This window comes from Monopterus albus, unplaced genomic scaffold (genome assembly GCF_001952655.1).
Source record: "Monopterus albus unplaced genomic scaffold, M_albus_1.0 scaffold317.1, whole genome shotgun sequence".
Lineage (NCBI taxonomy): Eukaryota > Metazoa > Chordata > Actinopteri > Synbranchiformes > Synbranchidae > Monopterus > Monopterus albus.
The window spans coordinates 88,329-112,194 of NW_018128197.1; the positions used below are offsets into that span (position 1 = coordinate 88,329).

General features: G+C 42.4%; 3 protein-coding genes across 10 annotated transcripts in view; 2 read left to right on the forward strand and 1 right to left on the reverse strand.

Annotated features, from left to right (window-relative positions):
- The window catches only part of kremen1 (kringle containing transmembrane protein 1), a 54,408-nt gene extending 43,550 nt beyond the window's left edge, over positions 1-10,858 (forward strand). Inside the window, exons 4-9 of one of the 2 annotated variants that reach the window (XM_020623951.1) lie at positions 296-420; positions 2,064-2,217; positions 2,965-3,297; positions 6,371-6,628; positions 7,227-7,311; positions 8,003-10,858. In XM_020623951.1, coding sequence (XP_020479607.1) covers positions 296-420; positions 2,064-2,217; positions 2,965-3,297; positions 6,371-6,628; positions 7,227-7,311; positions 8,003-8,162 — 1,115 coding nt within the window. In that variant the 3' untranslated portion in view covers positions 8,163-10,858. The remainder of the gene's footprint in view (positions 1-295; positions 421-2,063; positions 2,218-2,964; positions 3,298-6,370; positions 6,629-7,226; positions 7,312-8,002) is intronic. The other variant, XM_020623953.1, reaches the window with a different exon arrangement.
- A 2,267-nt stretch (positions 10,859-13,125) lies between these two features.
- coq5 (coenzyme Q5, methyltransferase) lies at positions 13,126-19,321 on the forward strand. Its single transcript, XM_020623937.1, has 7 exons — positions 13,126-13,375; positions 13,835-13,984; positions 14,088-14,312; positions 15,308-15,414; positions 15,914-16,002; positions 17,289-17,400; positions 18,479-19,321. Exons 1-7 carry the CDS (start codon positions 13,174-13,176, stop codon positions 18,578-18,580), a joined length of 987 nt encoding a protein of 328 aa, XP_020479593.1. The 5' UTR covers positions 13,126-13,173; the 3' UTR covers positions 18,581-19,321.
- Positions 19,322-20,856: 1,535 nt separating this feature from the next.
- znrf3 (zinc and ring finger 3) overlaps positions 20,857-23,866 on the reverse strand; it is a 95,776-nt gene continuing 92,766 nt past the window's right edge. For all 7 annotated transcript variants that reach the window (XM_020623947.1, XM_020623942.1, XM_020623941.1 and 4 more), the window contains one exon: positions 20,857-23,843. In XM_020623947.1, the coding sequence (XP_020479603.1) occupies positions 22,099-23,843 (1,745 nt within the window). In that variant the 3' untranslated portion in view covers positions 20,857-22,098. The remainder of the gene's footprint in view (positions 23,844-23,866) is intronic.

The window sequence follows — 23,866 nt, forward strand, 5'->3', positions numbered from 1 at the left end:
TCCCCTTCTCCTCCTCCTCCGCCTCCTCCTCCTCCTCCTCCTCCTCCTCGCTTTTCTTCAGAGGCCAAATAGTTGGCTTGTCTGTTGGCAGTTCACACCAAACATTCAAACACTGAAATGAATATGTGTCACTATGGATGCTCTCATTAGGACTGCTCCTTGACATCGAACTGCAGGGAAATCTGGATGTAACAAGCACAGTGATGAAACCCGTGATATTTGCTAATGACCAGCATGTAACACAGAGTTGTTGTGTGTAACCAGTTGTTTTCTCGCCTTCTTCATGTCCCTACAGTGCCTGGGAACCTGGGCTGCTTCAAAGACAGCGGTGACCCCCCCACCTTGTCCGGTACCAGTGAGACCTCCAACAAACTCACCATCCAGAACTGTATCAGCTTCTGTAGGAAGCTGCGATACAAGGTGAGATTTGAAACTAACTAGAAATGTAGAAATGAAAAGGAAGCATGTAAAGGGATGTTCAGCAGTATCTTTGGACGAACATTAAAGCTCTCGGTTTTTGTAGGAGAATATGTTCAAAACGATAGAAACTAAAAGAGAGACTGCTGGGTGCACTTTATCCTGGCACTCATACTGTTCAAGTGTCTCCTCTCATTGGATCAAAAAGCATCCAGTCAGTTGCCTGTGTCATTTTCAGAAATGGACACAAGCCGGCTCTGGCAATAGTCAAGTTTTATATAAATCATCTGCATTTACAAGCAGTTTCCTGACAGTTGTCTCCACAATGCCAAGTGCAGTCTCTCCCCTTTTTATTCAGCCATCAAACTTCTTGTTTCAAACCAACCAATGTATGACAGATTATCACAGCAATCAAGGCTGACAGATGGAAATGAACGGCTATTACCCCAGTGGGCATCTCCTCAGTGCGTTTTTCTCATCTCTGTATCAGGCATGCCATTGTCCCAGCTGTAAACAGTGCCAGGTGCTCATTTTCTGTCTCAGCAGATCTGGTTCAGCTCCAGCTGCACTGACAGATCCTGACAGATCGCCCCTCTCCTCTCAGTTCAGCAGATGTTACAGGATGTGGCAGTAGATTGGCATCATCTGCCTACCCTTGGACTGTCACTGGCCTTAATGCGCAAGTGAAACGTCACTGCTCGGAAGCATGGATCCCGTGTGACTTTCTGACAAAGTGCATGCCTGATGAGTGAGGCAGCAGTCCATCACTTGTTTGCTCCAAAGTATTCACACTGGGGTTCTCAAACATTATTTCGTCAGATAGCATAATGCAATGAGGAAGTAGCTTGATACGTCTTGCGGGGAACAGAGGCTCCATAAATTCCTATTCCATGTGGAAAAAAGAGTGGGAAATGATGCAGTACCTTGAATTGTGTGGGTCCATTTTGGGCCTGAATATTGGACAATGATGTCCTTTTGAATAAAGGACAATAGCTCTTTTGAAAACAAGCAGCCATTGTTGATGAGGTCAAGATGTGTGAAGGTTTTAGATGTTCCACATTCTTCCTTTGACACCAACAGGAACAGTTTACCAGCACTTTTGTTTTGACAGTTAGAAAGGTTCTGTTTCTGTAAGGTTTACTCCCTGCTCCCTGTGCGCAGCTGTGTGTGAGAGAGGAGACGTCTAATCAGCTGAGAGGTTGTGGTTATGTAGACTCAGATTACAGCATCTTGTAATCATGACAGAAAGAGCAATTAGGGCCCATTAGACTCAGAGAAAAGGAGCTAAATGCAGTGAACTGTTTACTACATGTTAACACAGCTTCATGTAAAGTTGATATGAGAAACATCTACTAAAGCTACTGTTATTTGAATATTATATTGTTATTAGGCAAAACTGTTGTGTGCTCATGTACAATTTTATGAAAAAGTAGCCATTTTGAATATTTTATGAGTAGAGAGAAGAGCCAGATTCTTTATCTGTCCTCCACAAAGTGTGTTTCCTTAGTCATCACAGTGATTTCCTCAATGTTTTCCTTGCATGCACCCATGCCAAATGGATTTATGATGAATAGCATTATGGGAACCCAAAGTTTGTTTTGAATTGCAGATGCAAGGATTTACATAACTCCTTTTGTGTTTTGCAGCTTGCTGGTATGGAGTCAGGCTATGCCTGTTTCTGTGGCAACGACGTGGACCTGCATGACCACGGCGAGTCACCCAGCATGGAGTGTAACCATGTTTGCTTCGGCGACCACACCCAGCCCTGTGGTGGAGATGGCTGGGTCATCGTCTTCGACAGTGAGTGTTGCCTAGCACAGCTGTGGGTCTGACTCTGTGATCTTCTCTGTGCTGTGAATTGGAAAGGAATTCTAATTAACTCTGGGGAAAACAAGATACCAAACTTTAATTTCTGGATTTCCAAAGTAATTTAAGACAATGCACATTCACAAATACATCTGTTTGTGCCTACAGGTTATATAAACCTGTGGTGGGAACAGCTTTGCCATTGCTTTTGTCATGTTAACACCGTGCAAAGATGTTTTGTTGAGTTACGCTCCAGTTCTCCTCACAAACAGCTTTTCAATTTTAGATTCCCTAAATTATTGCTTGGAAGAATCTAGATATAAACTAAACAGTAATGCAACTTTTTCTCTCCCAATGCCGAGTATGACACCTTAACTCAAGGTATTTGCCATACCGATCATTTTTATGTAAGTTAACATTAGGCCGGCCATTGGTATGGTGCTAAAACTGGGTCAGCAGTTAGATGTGAGCAAAGGACAGTGGAAACACTGAACTCTATGACAGTATTTGGTGTGGATCAGCCATGTCGAGGCTCATACCAATCCACTTAATAAGATCAGTATCTGTGCTGCTTGGTGCAGCCCCATTCACGAAAATATATAATGTGATGTCTCTTACTAACATATTCATGAGACCCGTCATCTGTTCATAGACTGAACAGTCTTAACAATCTGAATATCCTTTAAACTTGGAAAGTATCACTGACCAGCTTCTCCTCTATTGTTATGTTCTTCCTTCCAGCCCGAGTGGGTGCCTGTGGTGGAAACTACACCTCTCCATCAGGAGTGGTCTACTCCCCCGACTTCCCTGACAAGTATGGGGCTGGCCGTGTTTGCTACTGGACTATTCAGGTCCCTGGATCCTCCGCCATCCTCTTCAACTTCACCTTCTTTGACATTTCCGATCAGACAGACATGGTGGAACTCCTGGACGGCTACACCAACCAGGTGGTGGCACGCTTCGATTGGCGGAGCCCGCCACGGGAGCTGGTGAACATCACAGGCGACTTTGTCATACTCTACTTTTACTCAGACCGCACCAACCAAGCCCATGGATTTGCTCTGCTTTACCAAGGTAGGATTTCATGTTTTCCAGCAGTCGTGGTGGATTGAGTTCCTCAAAGCTTATGGCGTATCACACAGTATCAGCTCTTTGCTCTAGCAGCCTGCCTGAACTACAGTACCCCTTCAAACCCACCAAGAGCTACATTTGCATGATCAGGTGCATGCTGACTTGCATTTTGCATAGCTTGTTAGCTCCAGTAAGCCACTTGTCATGCCACTGACAGGCCCTTTTCTCTTTTCATTTGCTAGTCAATGCCTCACGGGCTCCAGGTGATAGCGCATATTTAAATAATACTTTGTTTTTCTAGGAAGTCACTGTCTTATCAAGCTGCAGCAGGCTGCTGTGCTTCTCCAGAGTGTGTTCCTCTGTGAATTGCACAGCGAATTTTAATGCCACCTACACAGAAAATACTGTGATACTATACATTGTGCCTTCTGATATCATGACTTCACTGTAGAGCAGACGTATGGCCAAAGAACTATAACTCACAGGAAGTTGAAGACCTCACTGCAAATTGGTTTATTTCTCCAGACTAATGTGGAATTCAGAAAATAAAAAGCTGCCCTCTGTTGTTTTCACAGTGAATATTCTGAATGCACTGAAAATGATTCAATTGAATAATTTCTGAAGGTGTAAGCGAAGCACTCCCTTATACAGTTCAGTGTAATCCTGTATCATTTTCCTTGACCGGTGGTGTTATAATAAAACAGTATTGGAAGGACAAACTGATTTGATCTCTGGATGAATAGGAGCCTTTCTGCTTCCATATTGGCTCTTGTTTTACATGAGGCATGACGCTGCCATAGAATAGAATCTGAGACATGTTATGAAAAAGGTCACCTCCTGAAGTAATGGGTGACAGAGAGAACAATACATGGCAGCTGATTATTGGAACTACTAAATGCATCATAATATCTCCAGGCTGAGCAGTTGAATCAGTAATTTTAGGATAAACACTCTCAGATGATGAGGGCAACAGATTTTTAGCTGGGCCTGAGTTTGATTGCAAAAGGGGAAGTTTGGGGAGATCACAGACAGGTTGAGGTTTTGTGAAAATAATCGTCCAACTACCACTAATGGGAGAGGAGACCAGGCATAGATCAAACAGTATTTGGAAGTGCTTACAAGAGACTTAAGTCATTGGTATTTGCATAGTATCTTATTTTAGAATCTTCTTAAATGGCACTAAATGGCAACCGTGTGAAAGCACCTCTGTTAGAGGAGTGTTTAAGGAGCTGAGACACCTCCTAATAGATGGACTGACCAGTTCTGACAGATGACTAAGCTGTTCTACGTTTGCCAGTGCTACAAAGTGCATTTCTGTGTATCCAACAAACAGTGTAAAGTCTTGTCTGTGTTTTGGTTTGATGTCAAATGGATCTGCCATAAACATGTGCCAGCTTTTTTTGAGTTTGTTATCCTAGTATTTCCCCAAAACACGACTGACTGTGGTGAATTAAAAGTCCTTTCTACTGCCTCTAGCTATTCTCAGGCCTTCGGGCTTTTGGCAAACAATTATTCTACACAAAAACCCAGGCGTCTTGAAGTTAGAGCCTCATTTTTAGGAGTTTCTCCTAGCTTGGCCAGATTGGAGCTGCTTTGAGGATGTTTTTAAAAAATGGCCCCAAACTCAGAATTATAATTCTATTAATTTGAACCACTCATATCTTAATTGTTTCTGCTTCATACCCACATAGGAACAACGTGAAAGACATGGATAACGCACAGATAACGTGGATCAGGCACAGATTGCTGATAGATTTGTCATGTTTCTCTTCACCAAACCTCAGTACAAATTCATATTTAAGGAAAATAATGAAATAATCATGACACATATAAATATCTGCATGAGACGTTCCACACTTTGTTTCTCAGAAGCAACATTTCAGAAAAAACGTTCTCAAAATCACACAGTGATTCACATCTATGTTTAGGAGAAGTAAATGAAAGACAGAGGAGGTCTTATTTAGTATATTCCTTTCCTCTGGGAGCCTATAAATGAGTTGAAATAGTCCATGCTCTCTGGCACTGTTGTTTTTTGAGGCAAACTACCCATCTGGTGCTGTAAGCAGGTTAAAACAAACAGAATTTATTGCAAACACTTTTTGAATCATGTCTGCAGCAGACAGAAACTCTCACCACATGTTTACTGGACGCTCGGGTGTTTTTGCAGAGTAGATCTGTTTCTTAACAAATGTAGTTAAATAGTCGCTCGTGACTCTTCTGTATATTCTTTCAACAACATGATCAACATGATGTATTCAATTACTGCGTGCTTGCTGCAACAGCCCACTTTACTCACTGGAATAATTAAAGGGGTGTTAAGTGATCTATGTTGTCAGCTTGGAGAAATTACAAGAGCATGGCAGAGCTTTTCGTCTTCTGTGTGTCTGGCACAGGGCGCACCACTCACCACTCCTCTCCCCAAGAGCTAGGAACGCTTCGAATACTCAGAAAGAATCACATTTTGAAAGGGTAATATGTCACACTCCAGAGAGCTGTAACAGTTTTTTAATCACAGCAGGGCAAGAAACATAACTGAAAACTAATATTTGCAATATTAAGAAGACAATGGAAAGTTTAACTTTACTACAGACTGTGAAATGATGTAAACATCGCAAGATGGACAAAATGAATATTTGTTTGAATAATGACAATGGCAGCTTGTTTGTTTCTCCCACCTTCGATAAATTTATTTCCACCCTGTTATTTTTGTATTACTGCTACACAGAGATGTACTGAAATAGGTAGAAGTGATGTGACTGCTGTAACAAAGAATACAGCAATATATTTAACGATGAAATCACATATTTAATGATCTAATTGATGGTCAGTGAACTGAGGTCCACTGTTATGAGTTACTTATATAAGAATGAATTTGTCACTTTGCTCCACAACAGAGCCAGAAATCTCAGAAAAAGTCATGTTTGGGTCACTAGTATCCTTAGCAGCCCCATCTTGTACATTTAGGTCACTTGGTTTTAAGGTTCAGTAGATTCTCATTTGATCTAGCATCTACACTTTGACAGCATGAGAAACAACATTCACTTGTCTAAATCAGTTCTTACTCTTGTTATCTCAGCACTAAGAAGCCAAGACACCAGAACAGTGGAAGCTGAAGGAGATGTCGATGATGGAGAAGATGACAATGATGGAGAAGAGGACATCTCCAGCACGGCGGGGCCCCAGCTAGCCGGCGGAGTCACTGAGAGATCCAATAGCACCTCCAATGGACGTTCCTCCCAGATCCTCTACGTGATCACGTCCAGCCCCGGTAAACCGGAGCACAACATGCCAGGTCAGTGGGCTGGACGCAGCGAGACCACTGGCCACAATGCTAGTATGTTAACACCCACTACACACTGCACCTACTGCACTTCTCTCTACCTCTGCAGGGATGTCGTGGGGGGGGTTCTTGGATAGAGCTCCCATTCAGCATGACATGGTTTCTCTGAAAGTCTTAAAATCATCTCAGTTTGCTGAGATACTTCTAAAAGGTCTCACCCAGAGTGACTTCCTGTGATCATACATAGAAGTAATGCTATGTGACATGCTTGTTTTTTTTCCTGTTAGTGACTCATATGTGGAAGTTACGTTGGGTCTCCATGCTGATCACAATCAGGCCTCTTGTCAAAGCTGCACAGGGTGGACCGATCTGTTCTGTTCTTTTTTATTTCTTTCAAATATTATTCTTTCCAAACTCTGAGCTCTCCGTCTCAAAGGGCTATCTGATGTATTTCTCAGGCAGAGGAGAACAGATGTGCACTGATAACGCATCGCCGTTTCTTGACAGTTTGCTGGCGGAACACCGCAAACAGCTGTGCCAGCAGTGCTTGGATAATTCTTTGCTTGCTAATCCTTTCAGTCTGCTTCAGTTAGTTTTCATTACTGTGATGTAATACCTAATGTCTCGTTACTGTGCTGCTCGCTCTTTGTAGTGTGGACCATCTACGCTCTGGCCGCACTCCTCATACTGACTGTCATAGCCATGGTGGCAAAGCTGCTGCTGCATATCACAATCAAGTAAGTATGAGGATGTTTATGGTGCACGTGAACAGCTGAGCATCAAATGTCAAAGCATTGATCTGTTGTATTATGTTTCATTCATGCTGTATTGGAAAATGTGAAAGAACAGGATGACAGTCACATGTTTCAAGTCCCAGTGTGTAGCATTTAGCAACCTGGGTGAAGTTTATGTAAGAAAAATAATAGTTGATCATTTTACGTAAACCAAAAATAGTGTTCCAGTGCAATAAAGATCATATTAAGTGGTCGACGAGCTTCTACTTACCTAGTGTTTTGCTGTTCACTTAAGCACAATCAAAGCACTTTACAATATTTTGGCTATTTGCACACGGATGGCAGTAGCACTCAGGAGCAACTTGGGGTCCAGTGTCTTGCCCAAGAACATATAGACCAGAGAAGCCGGGTATCAAACCTTCAGCTCTCTGGTTTGAGGACAGCCCACTCCACCTTCTGAGCCCCAGCCACTTAGATACACAACAAAGTGTATAAAAGCATCCATCACTGTAATTGACAGTATGGCATGAATGCAACATCAGGAATGCACGTTTAGAAGGCGCTGTGCACCCTTTGTAAATCATGTTCTTTCTGCAACCCCGTTCCATTATTTCTCTTTTTATATTCTGCTTCTATTTTATCTCTTACTCATGTCTGTCTTTACTGTCTCTCTTCCTCTCCTCTTTCCTCTCAGGTCCCCGAACATCCCAACAGTGAGTGGTTCCGACAGCTGCAGCCAGAGTACGGCATCCTCTGAGCCTTGGATCATCCTGTACCGGCCTTCCACCATCTCCCTCTTCAAGAAGAAACTAAAGAACCACCATGGTGACCTCAGCCCCCTGGTGGGCAACTAGCGCCACTGCTGCGCTCACTGTTAACCAAATTCTACCACCACCCACAGCTACTCTGTACAAGGGCCATCAGATGGCAGGCCCTCAGACAATGAAACTCTATGAGGCACTACGCTAGCAAGCCAACAACTGTTGACAACTGAGTGAGTGACTGCTACTAAATGGCCAAAGTAGTTGGGCCCTCCCATCCTGCTCAGCACCTAAGAAGAGGGGGGACAGGCGGTGTTGCTGGGAGAGGAGAGCAGAGAATTGGATGGCGGGAGACCTGCAACTTGGACAACGATACAAGGACACTTGTAACATGCTGGAGGCTTCTCCTGTACAATGAGGCTTGATTTCCATCACCCACGGATGTCCCTGTCAATCAACATACCTCCAAAAACCCTTGTCAACAGTGACACAACACAACACAGCAAGATGTGGAATACCGGCTAACTTCACTGTTACTTTGTGCTCAGTTTAGGAAACAGGGAAGTTTACCTCTTCCCGATGCTTCTGAGTCACAGTGGCAACCAAATCTTCATCAGTATCAAGGAGAGGATGAAGCAATGGAGTGTCTGGAACACATACACATGTGCTGTAACAGTTAACAGCTCAACAGTTTTGTGTAACTCATCTAACTGCCTCATCTGGACAATGAACGCTTGCAGCCAAAAGCCAGAGTCCTCCCATCCAAAGAGTGTAGTCCTTTGTTTTTTGATTCCATATGCAAAATGTTAATGTTTTTTTTTTTATGTGTTTAATGTGACAACTTTCTGAGGAGAGGGAAACAGGACACGGAAGCGTCACACAGAAGGTACACTAGATATCACAGCACTTTGGGCATGAGTCACTCCCCGTAAAATGAAAAGATCAGAGAGAAGGAGAGCACGCGCACCCACTCGTTCACTCAGCACGCATGTGGATTTGGGTGGAGAGAAGAAGTAGTGTTGTTCCCCTGGGCTGGGTGGGGGGTGGGTGTTGCAGTTTGCAGACAAACTGTCGTTTATGCAGGCTTGGGAAGCTCTGAGGGCTTTTTCTGCTCGGTTGTGGGTGGGAGCCTTTCCGGTTTGATAGTATTCAAGTGCCTTAAGGGTCTCCTCTTCCCTTGTCTCAGATTCCTTAAATCTGCTTCTGTGAAAAAGCAGATTGGGGGGGGGTCCCATGAAGAAGTCTACATGTCTTTGACATCACCATGGATGTGGAGAGTTTCATTCTAAATTCACATTCCCACCACTTAAATGTAAAGCCATCAGTGATTAATCTTTTTATCCATGGTACACACAACACAAGACCTCTCCAGACAGAATGTTTAACATTGTTATTGTGTGATGGACATTAGATGCCTTTTGGAATAGAACTCTTCATGTAGTAACAGACAAGGCTTTAAAAGAAATGTTTGTTTCTGACTTCTATGTGTTTTGTGTAGTCTTGGACATTTACTGAACATATTGTTCGCATTACGTTGTCTTTTGATTACAGAGGGATAAATATTGTTGTATATTATGTAATTCAGTGTGGGAATGATAATATTTATGTACGCTCTTTAATTTTGTGTCTCGGCAAAGCATTTGAGAGAACCGTCAAAGTACTTTTGTACTTAGTTCAAAAGTGGAATGCATTTTCTCTCTTCTTAGACAGCAGTAAATTGTCTAAAATCACAGGATGCTGCAGACCCTGAAGCTTTTACTTGTCACCTTGATTTCAGGCCAAAAGGTTGAGCACAAACAATTTACCAAGACAGAAATATAACCAAAAGCACTCAGTGGTGCTGTGCACAAACTAACCCCAGTTTTGCAGCTGTGGCAGTTTCCTGCACATTGCTATGACATTTGAAGTACTTGTGAAAGGTCAAAATCTACTAGTACGCCACTAGCATAGTAATTGGCCCTCCCTGCCATGGGACTAAATGTTATCATGGGTTTCTGCAGATGGTCGCCCCGGATATCTTCTAATCACTGTCAGGATAAATAAAAAAAATAAGGTCCAAATGTCAATGCACTTAAATTTGCTTCGACTTTCAAAATGAAACAGTACTTATTCACTTATTCATTCTGCAAAATTAAAATGTACTTTGTGCAGCAACCAGAGCACTTGAGACAAAAGGTTACACACATGGTGCAAAATCACAGTGACATTCAAATCAAAAGATGTATAGCTTTCAGGAATAAGACATAATTTGAGGGCCAAAAAAAAGATGAAAACACTTACTTTCCTGATCTGAGGTTTGTAAAAATGTGGCTCTGTGCTGCAGTATATTCTGCCTGTCTGCTCAACTGGAACTCATGTTAATTATTTCAAGACAAGAGGACATGCCTCTGGGTCTGTGATGTTCAGAGCAGACCATGTGTCAAGAGCACGAGCAAGTAAAAGCGTAGACATCAGACTGATAGGAAATTAATGTGCGTTCAAATCAAACACAAGATAACAAAATCTGACATTCCGACTCTAACAAGGGCATATTTGTTTGGAAAGCCTGGTAAATTATGCTAAATCCCATTTTCTGTTCTGTCCTGTAGTCAGAATCAATCAGAAAATTATCTTCTGAGCAGTGAAACTAGTTGATGTGGATGTTGTATGTAGTGCTCGATAACAAGAACAGCAGCACAAGCCCTGTGGGAAATGATCTGGAGGGGTTGAAAGCTTGTTCATTCAATTGTAAATAGCAAAATAGTGAAAATTTTAATTTATACAGTAAATTATTGTTATTTTGTATGTGAATGGGATATAATCTATCTTTTGATAAGTGAAGTACCTTTGTAGTTTTATTTAATGTGTTCTGGTTGCAAATAAACACCGTATGCATGTTTCTTAAGCCCGGGTTGTGCTTGTTCTTTTGTTGTGCCCGGTCCATTTGTTTCACTATTAAACAGAGTGTTGCATAACTGAGTTGCTGACAAGCATATGGGCCACCAGATCAAGCTAATCCCAATCATTATTTCCATTTGAAACCTTTATTTTTTGCATTGTGTGTGAAAATCAAAAGATGCAGAGTGATTTTCTAAAATCTGTTTTGGCTTAAATGGCTCCAGTGTTTGCATAGTGGGACATCTGCACCCCCTTATCTTTTTCTTTCTGTGTAGCTAAATGCTTATTAAATATGTGAAATGACTCCCACAGTATTTGGAGATGCGCGCACACAAGGAGAGAGGATTTGAAGGGCCATGTGTAACCCATTGGCTTCCCTCCGGGTTGAGGTCAAGCATGCAACCTGCACATTTTAGAGGGAACAGCAGGAGACCAGCTTTACAACTGGAACCCTGAAAAAAACAAACATAGAGGGGTTTGTAAGAGGTTGGAACACATGATGTTTGCAACAGTGATTTCTTAATTCATGAAAGCTGTTTCTGTGTTTCTTTCATCGAGTGCACACTCTGGAACTGTTTAACCACTGGTTTTTGTTTCTCTGCAGCAGTTTGCCCTGGCTATTTGTTGGCTAGGTGTAACTGTGTAGGAGCACAATTTGTCGAATACACCAATGTGAAGTTGTCTTGGTCATAGGCTTACAAAACAATCCCAAATCGAGTTTCCTCTGAACCTCTGATGCTGCTCACTGATCCACATTTTACAGCACAACACTCAGGTAGAAGCTAAAAGAATACTGATGCTCTAACATATGAAACCTCACACAGAGCTCAGAGGAACACACAGTGTTTCAGGTCATTTGGAAATGAATTTGATTCTCCTGCTATCAGAAAGACACATTCCAGTACAGGAGAGTGGAAGCAGGGAATTGCAAGTGATTCTCTTACTCCCTCTACCGGAGATGTTTGAACATCTTTCCTCCATGCCTACAACCACACTAACATATCAAATCTCTGAGGCCTTCTGCACACCCTTCTATTGACCCCAGATGTTTTTCTCTCAGTAGCACTCATGTAGCTGTAGCATTATTGTTTACCTAGCATTTGGGTCCCTGTGGAAAAGTCATGGCCTGCAGACCCCCCTCCAGTCAACCTTCCCATAGCTAAGGAAAAGAGAGCAATGTAAGCAGATCGCTGTGACCCTGAGTCGACCAGTAATTAAGGCAACAATGGGACAATACACGGCAGGGTCTGGTTACTGTAAGAACGAGAAAGTGAGAAGAATGGAAGACAATACCTGCCACTTTCTGCACTCAGGCTGTGGAAGTCAGGTAGATTAGGAGAAAGGTACAGTTAGAAAAACAAGGAGCTAGGCTGCCTCTATGGATTTGAAAAAGAACTGTATGAATGAGGTTTACTGGCCATGCACGAACATGTCTGTTTTGATCCGACTCACTCTGCAGTATTGTCTATGACCCCTGTGCAAGTAAGGCAATCTTACAGTATGCCCTTAAGTGGTTTTGTGAACATGTGTTGGCCTGTTTAATGCTTGAGATTTCCCTTCTATTACTGAAGCTTTGAAAGCTGTTTATCTTTCTTATTCATATCATTGTATTATCTTTTAAGTCATTAACTGTGCAAAAATGTTAAAGATTCTTCCTTTTAAAAGTGAGGATTTGCAGCTTTTCTGTTTTTATCATTATAAACTGAATAGGAGGGCAGCTAGAGCTCAGATGCTAAAGCTGCCTGTCAGTGGTGCTCCTCCTGTCCTTGTGACAAATTTTCCTTGAGCAAAACACAGAATCAGATTGACTGAATTAATGATAGTGATAATTAGTTGTATGATTATATGCTATAACGGTTGTGATATGAGTCAGTAAAGTAAAAAGAGATTAAAAAGATACAATCTTAGACCTATCACCAAGACCCATAAGAAATTTTACCATGGTAAAATTTTGCATAGGGATTTTTTGATATTATACAAATGTCATAAATACATAAACAAACAAACAAAGTATATTGAAATGTAGGTCAACAGAGCCTCAAACAGCCTCTGACTCATACTGTTTCATAAACACATTTATATAAATCACAGCCCTCCTACAATGTATAATGCATCCATGTTTTCAAGCTTATACATACATACACACGCACACACATATACAAACACATTCATACATAGTCGCATGTGAATGACGTCATACTGACGCATAATTGAAGAACCACACAATATGGCTGCGTCCGTGATTCTGCGACTCCAGAGGGTGATCCGTCTTTCTCACGGAGATATTAACGTTGTCGCTGCCGGGGTCTCTAGTCGGTCAGGTTGCTGTTGGGTACAGTCGTCTTGTCGTTGTTTCAGCGATGCAGCCGATGACAGACGCACGCATTTTGGTTTCGAAACGGTTCCGGAGGCAGAGAAGGCGAAGAGAGGTGAGTGACCAGCTGTGCTAATGAGCGATACGTTCGGCTCTCTACTGCTTAGTTGTCGTCGTATTTTGTTGTTTATTGTCATAACTTAAGTGCTGTGTGTCATAATGTAAGAGGAATTACAGGCAGATAGGAAAGATGTCGTAAAGACAAATTAAATATTTTTGACCAACTTGATTTTACATCTGGCAGCTTAAAACATCCCACTATGGGGTCAAAAGTTAATTTAATCTTTTAAATAGGCCACACGTTGCGTTGTGGTGGATCAGTTATAGATACTGTCAGGGATAAGGAATTGGACGTGACACGACCTTTATTGGCATAAAAATGACCTTTATTCGTTACCTAAAGTTGAAAAAATGAATTAAAGATAATCACACAAAGCATAAAATCTGCAGGATGAAAGCAAACCTGAGTGTTAGAGGAGACACAGATGTTCTCTTTTCATCTTTGCTTTTTCAGTGTATAAGGTGTTTGAGAATGTTGCTCAGAAGTATGACATTATGAACGATGCCATGAGTCTGGGGATTCACCGACTGTGGAAAGATGCACTGCTGCACGCTATGCACCCACTGCCTGGTGCACGACTCCTGGATGTGGCAGGTGGAACAGGTAAAGCAGTTTGTGTGCACCTCTTTGAAACAAAAAAAAATTCAGCCTTAAATCCCCACTACTGTCACACTTGTGTTTTGTTTGTGCTGCTCCTCCCCTGCAGGTGACATTGCTTTCCGTTTCATGGCATACATTCGCTCTCAGCAGGAGCGGCAGAAGCATCGAGCGGCACGGCCCATGCAGACGTCACCATGGCAGGACATTTCCAGCAGCTACTCTACAGAGGACGAGGGCGGGCCACAAGAATCCAGAGCTGTGGTCTGTGACATCAACAAGGAGATGCTGAAAGTGGGCAAGCAGAAAGCTGACAGCATGGGCATCAGTCCTGGTACGTCATTCACTAGAAATCTGCTTCAAGTGTCGTTAAGCAAAGCTTTCTGGTGATGTGGTGATGGTGAGGCAGCCAGAAAACTAGCCATTGTGAGCTGCTTCTCTGGGGTCAGGTTGCAGTGGCAGCAGGCTCAGAGGGGTAGTCCAGACATCCCTCTCCCCAGCAAGGCTTTCCAAGTCCTCCTGGGCGCCCCCGAAGATGTTGCCAGTCTATATTAATCTCTTCACTGTATTCTGAGAAAAACTGTGATTGTAGATACTAATAATGGAGAAAGGCAGAGAGACAAGCTGACAGCAAGCATTGCTGCTCTGGTCTTCACCCACTGGCTCAGAGCTGGGAAACTAAACCCATTATGTTTAGTACACCAATCCAGGCAGCTGCACACTAGTGTGGGTTGATATTCATCTCAGTCAGTAGTGAAATAACTAATGGTGGGGATGTTTATTAGTTGAAAACAATCCTGCAGGACAAAAAAGAGCATTGAGAGACCTGGATACCTTTGTAATGTTGGCTGTCAGGTTACTGGATGTTCCATGGGAACAGTATGACCAGAGGCAGGACAAGGCTCAAAACTAGGAAACTAGCTTGCATGTAAATATTCACTGAAATAGGCTGAGCTCTAATGTAGCTGTACAGTTGTTACTGTGGGACGCTGTGAGTTAAATGGATGTTCTGCAGCATCTGTATGCATGAACACGTGTAATTTGCACTCTCATTCATCTCCAAGCATTCTGGAAATCACACCCCTGAGTGCACAGACTGGGGCTATAGATATGGAAAATGTTAATTATATGTGTATGAGATTTTTGTTCAGCCATTCATGATTTGAACAGAGTAAATAATAACGGCTGCAGAGTTATAAAACAGAACCGTTGTTAAAAAGCTATAAGGTTGTAAACTGGTATTACAGTTATCAATGCAGTAGAAACCAAGATTGGTCTTTGAAATGAAGAAACCAGCTGTGTGTGCTTCTGTGTGTTGATGTGTCTCAGGTCTGTTGTGGGTGGTGGGGGATGCAGAGGAGCTGCCCTTTGACGACGCACAGTTTGATATTTACACCATCGCCTTTGGCATCCGCAACGTCACTCATATAGAGCAGGTAACTGATCAGACTGTTAGGCCCAAATGTCAAAAAGGAGGAAACTGTAGGTCTGTATTTCATGGTATCAGCCTGCAAGTGCAGCAGGTGGAATATTTGTAACACTGAGTGTGTCCAGCCTTGTGCTGTGATATGTCTGATAAAATGTGTGTCAGAGAAAACAGTTCAAAATAAAACTGTTGCAACATATTGATTCACATTGTAAAAAAAAAAAGACATATTTTACTATTGGTTGCGTCTTCATCTCTTCATCTCATGCATTAACAGGACTCAGTTAAGCCTGTTTTTCTCATTGTATGCTTCATTATAACTGCAACTAATAATTATACTAGATATTGACTATCAGTATTTTAAATGTACCTTTCAGTGGATACAAATCTAAAAAAAACATGGTAAAAGAAATTCTTTAAAGGTTTTGCAGGTCAAAGCTGATGTCTACTAATTGCTAAGAATTGATGTTGATGTGATCCATCGAACCTAAACTAACTTTTTTGTTAAGGCACTTCAAGAGGCTCAGCGGGTCCTGAAGCCCGGTGGCAGGTTCATGTGCCTAGAGTTCAGCAAAGTGACCAATCCTCTCCTGGCAAGGTGACGTGTACTCATGTATGATGCACGGCTCGGTGTGAATGTACATCAGAGCTGAGATGGTAAAAACATCTCTGTAGATTTATTACTGCCTGTTTTTGACGTGTGCTTGGAGACGAGCTATTGTAGAAACTAGACAAGTCTGTGGGGAAAATTTAATGCATAAAAGACCAAATTAGAGATTTTCAATTCCACCTTGTTTTGCAAGAACTAATAATTATTTTGACTATGATGTTACGGTATTTGTTTATTTGTCACCTCCTGAAAGAGACCCAACAATATCGAGACATGTCTCATGTACTCCTCTTCCTCGGCGTTACTAAGTACACATTTGGAGATATTTATACTTGTCAGTTTATTAGGTACACTTAGCTAAAACTAATGCAGTCTAATCTGACCGCCGTGCACTAAATCCTCCTTTGTGAAGGTGATGTTCAGGTTTTGGAGAGAGGTGTTGACTGGATGATCATTTGTATGATGGGGGCTACAGTTTTTGCTGCTGTAGAATTTTATTGCGCTACACTGACAGGTGTTTCTGTTATTTTGTCTACCTCGTTTATATCACTGAGGCCAGGCTATATAACAGAAACCCCTCTCTATAATGCCATACTTTCATTAAGGTAGGACTTATTGCTGGGCTCCTGCATTATACTGCATTACTTTGAGCTAGGTGTACCTAATGAACTGGCAGCTGAGGGTTTTTTTGTCACTACAGTTCTCCTACAATCTGCAAATGTGAGAAATGTGTCTACTTTATGTGATTTGGACAAACACTGCCCTCTGCTGGTTTTGCACCATATAGCAGTTAAGTGAATCCCCTGATAAATGTGAGCTGGCTGCAGAGTTAAAGGAGTGAAGGGAACTTTCCAGCTACATGCTGTGGACAGACCAAAATCTGTGGAGGTTTTCACTCCAGCCACTGATTGGCTGAGAGAAAGAGCTCTTCACTGAGCTGTTGACACAGGGTTACCTTTGCTGTGTGTACCTGCAACCTTTTAATATCTTTTAGGTGAATATTATCAAAGACACAGGCAGTAATTCCTAACTATATAAATCAGAGCTATATTTACATACATGCAATTTAAGAGTTTGACTTTATAAAACAAAAAAGCACTTAATTGAAAATATCCCCCCCCCCCCTTAAAGAAAACACTGCAGACATAGACATGGCTGCACGCCTACAAGCTGTTAGTTAGATGTGTGATATATCTGAGAGTGACAGCAGGTTCCAGCTGTGAGGAAACAGCTTGTGGCTCCACTGGTAACTTGTATCCTGTTCCACTTTTCAGGCTTTATGATGCATACAGCTTCCAGATGATCCCAGTTTTGGGAGAGGTGATTGCCGGAGACTGGAAGTCTTATCAGTATCTGGTGGAGAGTATTCGCAAGTTCCCAGACCAGGTGAGAAATGTATTCCCTTCTCTGTCTCCCCATTTCTGTCTTTACTGCTTTCACTTTGGAAATATGGAAGAAAAACTCAGCATATTATATGCAGTGGTTGGAAAGTAATTAAGTACACTTACTCAAGTACTGTACTTAAGTACAATTTTGAGGCTAGTGGTTAAGGCGCAGCGCTCTCGCCGCTGCGGCCCGGGTCGAATCAGGGTTGCGTCAGGAAGGGCATCCGGCATAAAACACTTGCCAAATGTCAACATGCGAGTCGTCAGTGTGACGATTCGCTGTGGCGACCCCTAAACGGGGAAAAGCCGAAAGTGACTTTCTTGTACTCGAGTATTTTCATTTTACTTTATACTTTGACTTCACTATGAGGCAAATATTGTACTTTTTACTCACAATTCTCTGATAGCTTTAGATACTAGTAACTTCAGAATTGAATCAACTATAAAAAGCCTATAAGGTTAAAATAAGCTCCACCTTTACCAGCTGCAACATTAATGTGATGTACACAATAAGTCCTTAGTAAATATAATCCAACAATATGATATATGTTAATGTGAAATGTGCTGTTCAGCTTAATTAGTACTTTTACTTTTGCTATTTTAAGTATATTTTGATGCCAATGCTTTTGAGGTTTTAAGTAGAAGACGTTTCACCTCTCATCCAAGTTTTTTCAGCGTACTACGACCTGGATGAGTGAGAATTTGCACGGACACAGTACTTTTGAACTTAACATTTTGGATGCAATACTATTACTTGTAGCAGAATATTTTTTAAACTGGTAATTAATCAGAGTAGTTCTTCCATCACTGATTATATAAAGCAAAGAAACCGGTAAATCCTCAAAGGTAAAAACTGGAACCTGAAAACTATTTCAGTGATTTATCATCTATAAAAACTTGTGCTAATTTTCTATCATTTGAGTCATTGTTTCAATCCTATTTGTTAATGTATAAACCTTTAGATCATTTACATTTTTTTTTCAAGCTAATTAAATTTCTCACTTGTTTGCCACGTGTGTGCAGCTGTGTCACTTTGTGGATTTGGCATCAGAAAGTAATTTTTGCTCTTTCTTCTGCAGGAGGAGTTCAAACATATGATTGAAGATGCAGGTTTCTGCTGTGTGCGGTACTCCAGCTTCACTGGTGGTGTGGTAGCTCTTCACTCTGGTTTCAAGCTGTGAGATCCATTCCCAGCACCTCCTCTAACTAGCAAAGAGCCTGGCTCAGTTTCAGACTGTTCTGCCTGTATGACAAACTGTCTGCAGAGCATGAAGCCGCACATCTCCGTGCTGCTGCACAGTGACAGAGGTCAGTGGGCACACTTACTTTTTTCTGTTAAGGAAAACTGTACTTCTATTTTTACAAATAATGGCAGAGTAAAAACTAGGCTCACTGTATCTGCATTATCAGTGTTAAGACCATATGAGAACAGTTTGTTTTTGTAACAGATAAAAGTTGTTCTGAATATATGAATGGATTATTATCAAAGCTGCGACAGGCTAATGAGTAATTACTACTAATGATAAAACTTCTTGAAACAAACAAGTGCACACATCAATGTGGGATGTAAATAATAGAAAGGATGATGCCACAACACTTGTTACTTGAATAAAACTGTATATTTTACAGATCTTTGTACACTTTAATTACAAAACTGTATGGTACTAAAGTTTTAAAATCAGTTTTTTTGGTCAGAGAAGATTTAATCGTCTTGTGTGCAATTACCATGTACTGTATATACAAACTCTCATGTTAGTGATTTTTCTCAAAATAAAAAGTAACCAAATAACTCAAACGTTTAAACACTCTGAACATAAGACATGGCTTAAAGATAAATATATTAGTAAATAAATATTCAGAGAACATATTTCCATTTATGAAATGTGTTTGCTATACAGGTACAGAAATATACACAGATTGATTTCTAGCCTTTTTTTTAAACATTTGTAATGTAATGACAGAAAATAATTATATTCTTAAAAAATATTAATTTTGTACATATTTTAATCTTAAGTGCTAGAAACAACAAAAATTAAATAGTGACTCAAGTACCCCAAAATGTTATATTTGCAGTAGGTACATATCTCTATGCAAAAGGCAAGATTAGATTCTCACTTGATTACAGCACTGGGTTAACTTATAAATAGGGTTATTTCAGAAGGTTTTCCTCTGTGTAGAGAATGTGTATATTTCATAGAAACAGTATAAAAACAGTCTGCAGGACAAACAAAGGCATGAATGAAAAGCAACGATATATAGCAAATATGTATTATGCACAGCTCTACGATTCAAACGGATACTGTGGTATGTATAACTGCATCGTTAAAAGAAAAGTCACAGTACAACAAGAAACCCTTATGAAATCAGTCTTTTCCAGCTACGTTCCTTTGGCCTTTTGATACATGCTAGAAACTTTAGGAAAATGGGTGACAGCGAAAATGCACTTTTAAGGGTTTCCAGACTAGAGGTAGAGTCCTAAACTCTACTTCTGAAACAAAATCTACTGACCCAGAGACACAGGTGCCTCGGTCTGCAGTTAGACCAAAGCGGTGCAGTGTCTGTAGATTGCTACAAATAGCTTACCGGTGTAAGGCTTTCATGTTGTTCTGGCACATCTCATACAAGTAGGCAACTAATGGACAGAAATGCAATGCATAAAACAAATTCTGTAATATACTGAATAGAGACCAGTGTCAGCCTTGCATTCACATTTTTATGCACTTTTCTGTAATATATATAGCTTCTTCTCCTCAGAGAAATGTGTGAGTCACAGAAACTTAGACCCATTTCCCTGCTGTTGAAAAAAAGGCTTTCTGTTTTGGTATAGCTATACCCATATAAACTGTTTGAGTTGGTGGTTGAAGCTTTATGGGCAGTCAGTGTTCATGTGTGCACATATACTAAATGTATACATGTAGATGCAGATGCCTGTGAACTAAGAAGAATCTGATTCCTCGGCCTTGCAGAAATTCTAGATATTTTGTTGTTGAAAAAAAGAAATCACCAATTAGGTAGCACTGAAGGGCCCGAACCCCTCATGGCCACAGTCAGTCTGTAAATACACTCACCAGCCACTTTAGTAGGCACACCTGCACAATTTGCATGCACTGTATGTACTTCAGTGCAACACTTGCGCCTTAACATCTGTGTTTACCAAGCTCCAAATGTTTGTTTTTGGTGAAATTGTCAAATGTTTAAATTCAATTATACATTTATTACTGAGGTCATGGTTAAAGGTGATGTTGTACTGGACTACATTATATTCAGAGGTGTTCCTAATATTCTGACCCTCTCAGGTATGTAGCTAAGGGGGACAAAAATATAGATACCTAAATATATTGTTCAGCCCAACACCACCTTTAACTATGACCGCAGTAATAAACATATAATTTAATTTGACAATTTCACCAAAACCTGAAAAATGTTTAGCTTCATAAACACAGATGTTAAGGCGGAAGTGTTGCATTGAATTGCGTACAATTGTACAGGTGCACCTAATAAAGTGGCTGGTGCGTGTAGGTGCCAGTACCAACCTACTTCTAGTTAAAATCCCCCGTTCATATTTTTAGTATCACTTTGTCTCAGTGCTATCGTAACAGTTTGACGCTGAGACGTTTGTGGCCACAGGAAGGAACTTGATACAACGTACATCTAGAAGCGGCAGGTCATTTCAGTAGAACAATCTAAGGTGTTAACATTCAGTGCTCAGAGAGCAAGGTTAGAACAAGGCAACTGAGGGTTTCCATGGGTAAATCCCAATTCCTTCATTAGCTCTTTCCTCACTCGTCAATCCTCAACCAACCTGGGGGTCATCCCGGTCTGCCATCTTGAAGGATGACAAAAGCTCTTATCCTGAGGAGTGATGATCGAGGACTAATTGTTAATTTATAACCGTCTGCGACTACTTGTAGGCGTCAATGTGTACCTATACAGCGAAGGAGTTTATGGGTAAATGTAGGCCGCTGATGGATGCAGATAGGTCGACGCGCACACTTCCCAAATCTCAACTACATGTTGTGTGGAACTGCTCGCCCTGCGTGCCGATTGGTAGATCTGACTCTGCTCCGACCGAGACGTAGCTGCCTGCTAATTGGTCCGCTAGCGGGCACTCGCATCTCCAAAAATGTTGATGCAAATTTCTAAACTGGCAATACTTGGCTAGACTGGCCATCTATTCTCAATCTAAATGGTTACTTTCTCACCTGAAAGGAATAACCCATAATAAAGTGGCATAATACCAGTCCTAAGACAAATTATAACAGCGCTTAAACCTGGCTCAAAATCTCTGCCATTTCCATTTCCCGACTTCTATTTTTTCTGCACTTTGCTGTTTGAGCAAAGTTGGAACGTTAACATTTGCAGAAGTATAAATCAGGCTTAAGGAGACCGCCTGGAGGAACCACGAGCAAAGATCCAAGAGACCATACCTCACACAAGTCTTTAAGGACCAACACATCCCTTTATCAGAAATCAGTTGGTGATTGGACACGCCAGATGAAGAATCAGAGTAAAGTCTTATGTCTATGAAAACTCATTTCCTTGATTCCTCTCTCCTTGCATTTTATTCTTGGATCTTTTCCACGCATTTTACATGGGCGAGACTAAGAAGCAAGTAAGGGAATTGAGATTTACCCAATGACTGACTGTTATGGTACCAAATACATGCTTTTGACTGAGTCTCTTCGCTCTGGGCTTACATTCATATACCCAGACCTCCCTCATTTGTCGAAGTATTGCTTCCCAGTGCAACGGCGCTTGCAGTGAGCTGAGGGTGGAACAAAGCTCTGGCCTCCTCCTCCTGAGGGTATGACTGACCTCTAAATTGTCCTGAGGTGAAGTACCCCTCCCTGGGCTCATGTCGCTCCCCTGTCCACACCTCTGCCTCCACTGTGACACTCATGGGCAGTAAATTACCCTGGGTCTCTGCCGCTGTGCCTAATTCACAATCTGTGTCCTCAGGAATTATGGGTATTCGCTGGTTGAGTTCACAGCAGCCCTGTCCAGAGCAGGCCTCTGATTCTGCATGTGCATACTGCACATTAACAGCATAGTCCTCAGTGTAGCGCCCTGCTGTGGCCCTGTGGACCTTCATCTCTTTGTAGAAGCAGCAAGGCAGCCCTTCATAGCCCACCTGCTCCGAGGAAGGGCACATGTGCTCTGAAGTAAAATAGTTCTTGGTGGCGGAGCTCTGAAAGTCCACTCCCATGTAACAGCGTCCAGAGGCCAGAGGCCCAGCTTGGTCCGAGTCCTGGGCTTTGCACTCCACATTGGGAGGAAGCACCTCAAAGCAGCAGCTACAGGCTGTAGCTCCAAGCTCCCCTGACTCCTCCTGCGCTCTTTTGCTCTTGTCTGTTCCAGTAGCCTCTGGAGCCCCAGCTGAGGTAGTGCTAGTGTTGCTGTTATCCCTGGGTTCCAGTGATGAGCGACTGCTGTGGTTGGGCTCCAAACTGCAGTTGGAGAGATGGTCCCCCGAGTTATATCCCGAAGCTCCAGGAGGGAGCTGGAGGCAGTCATGTCCCAAAGGAGCAAGGGATGATGAGTCCTCGGCAGGAACCATGCAAGCTGCAGCTCCTGCTTCCCCTGCAGAGCCCCTACACGGACTCTTACTTCGGTAGACGAAAGGATCGTAATCACTGCTCAGCGAGCTGCGAAAGGTAGAGCAGCTCCCGTACACCCCCTGGTTGCTGACCTCAGTACAGTCCAACATGGAATCGCTGGAGGAACAGTGGCACTGGCCTGAGCTGCTGCTGCTGCTGTCACTACCAGGGCAGTCAGCAAGGTAACCACTGCAGACTGAACGGTGGCCATGGTAACAGCTCAGGCCAGAAATGCTGCCATTATCGCCTATCCTTGAAGAAGAGGCAGGTGCCATGTGTACCACTGTGGGGTATAACAGCCCCTGTTGAAAGGCCCTGCTGTGGTGGCCCTTATGGACCCCTCCTGCACCAAGATGCCCTGCCACTGGAGGCCCTTGGCCACCCTCAGGCTGCTGCGGGAAAGTCAACCCCTGAAAATAGTAGTGCTGGTACATAGTCTCATATTGTGAAAAGCAAGCTGCACGGGAGAAGTTTCGACCATGGAACTTGGGTCGTTTAAAGGCGGCATGATGTGGCTGTGCCGGGTAGGCGGGAGGCCCGCGGTGCTCTAATCCACAGTGGTGAGGGTTGAGTGAGTGGTCCAGATGGAGGGCGGGGTGGTAGCTCCGAAGAAAGGCAGACGTTGACTGGGGTGGGTATAGACCTTGGGGATCTGGGTGCTGGTCCACAGTGAGCATGGTGATGGGGTTGCCATGGGGGTCCATGCTGGTTCTGGTTGGGTAGGCAGTCACCTGGCCAGCTCGGTGCACTCTGCCAGGATAATGGACTGGCAGCACCACCCGCTGTCGGCTGTGCACTGGGTTGCCAGGGTCCATGCATGCTGGTCCGGGATTTCCCTTCTTTTGCTCTGTGAAAATAAATAAGGCAACA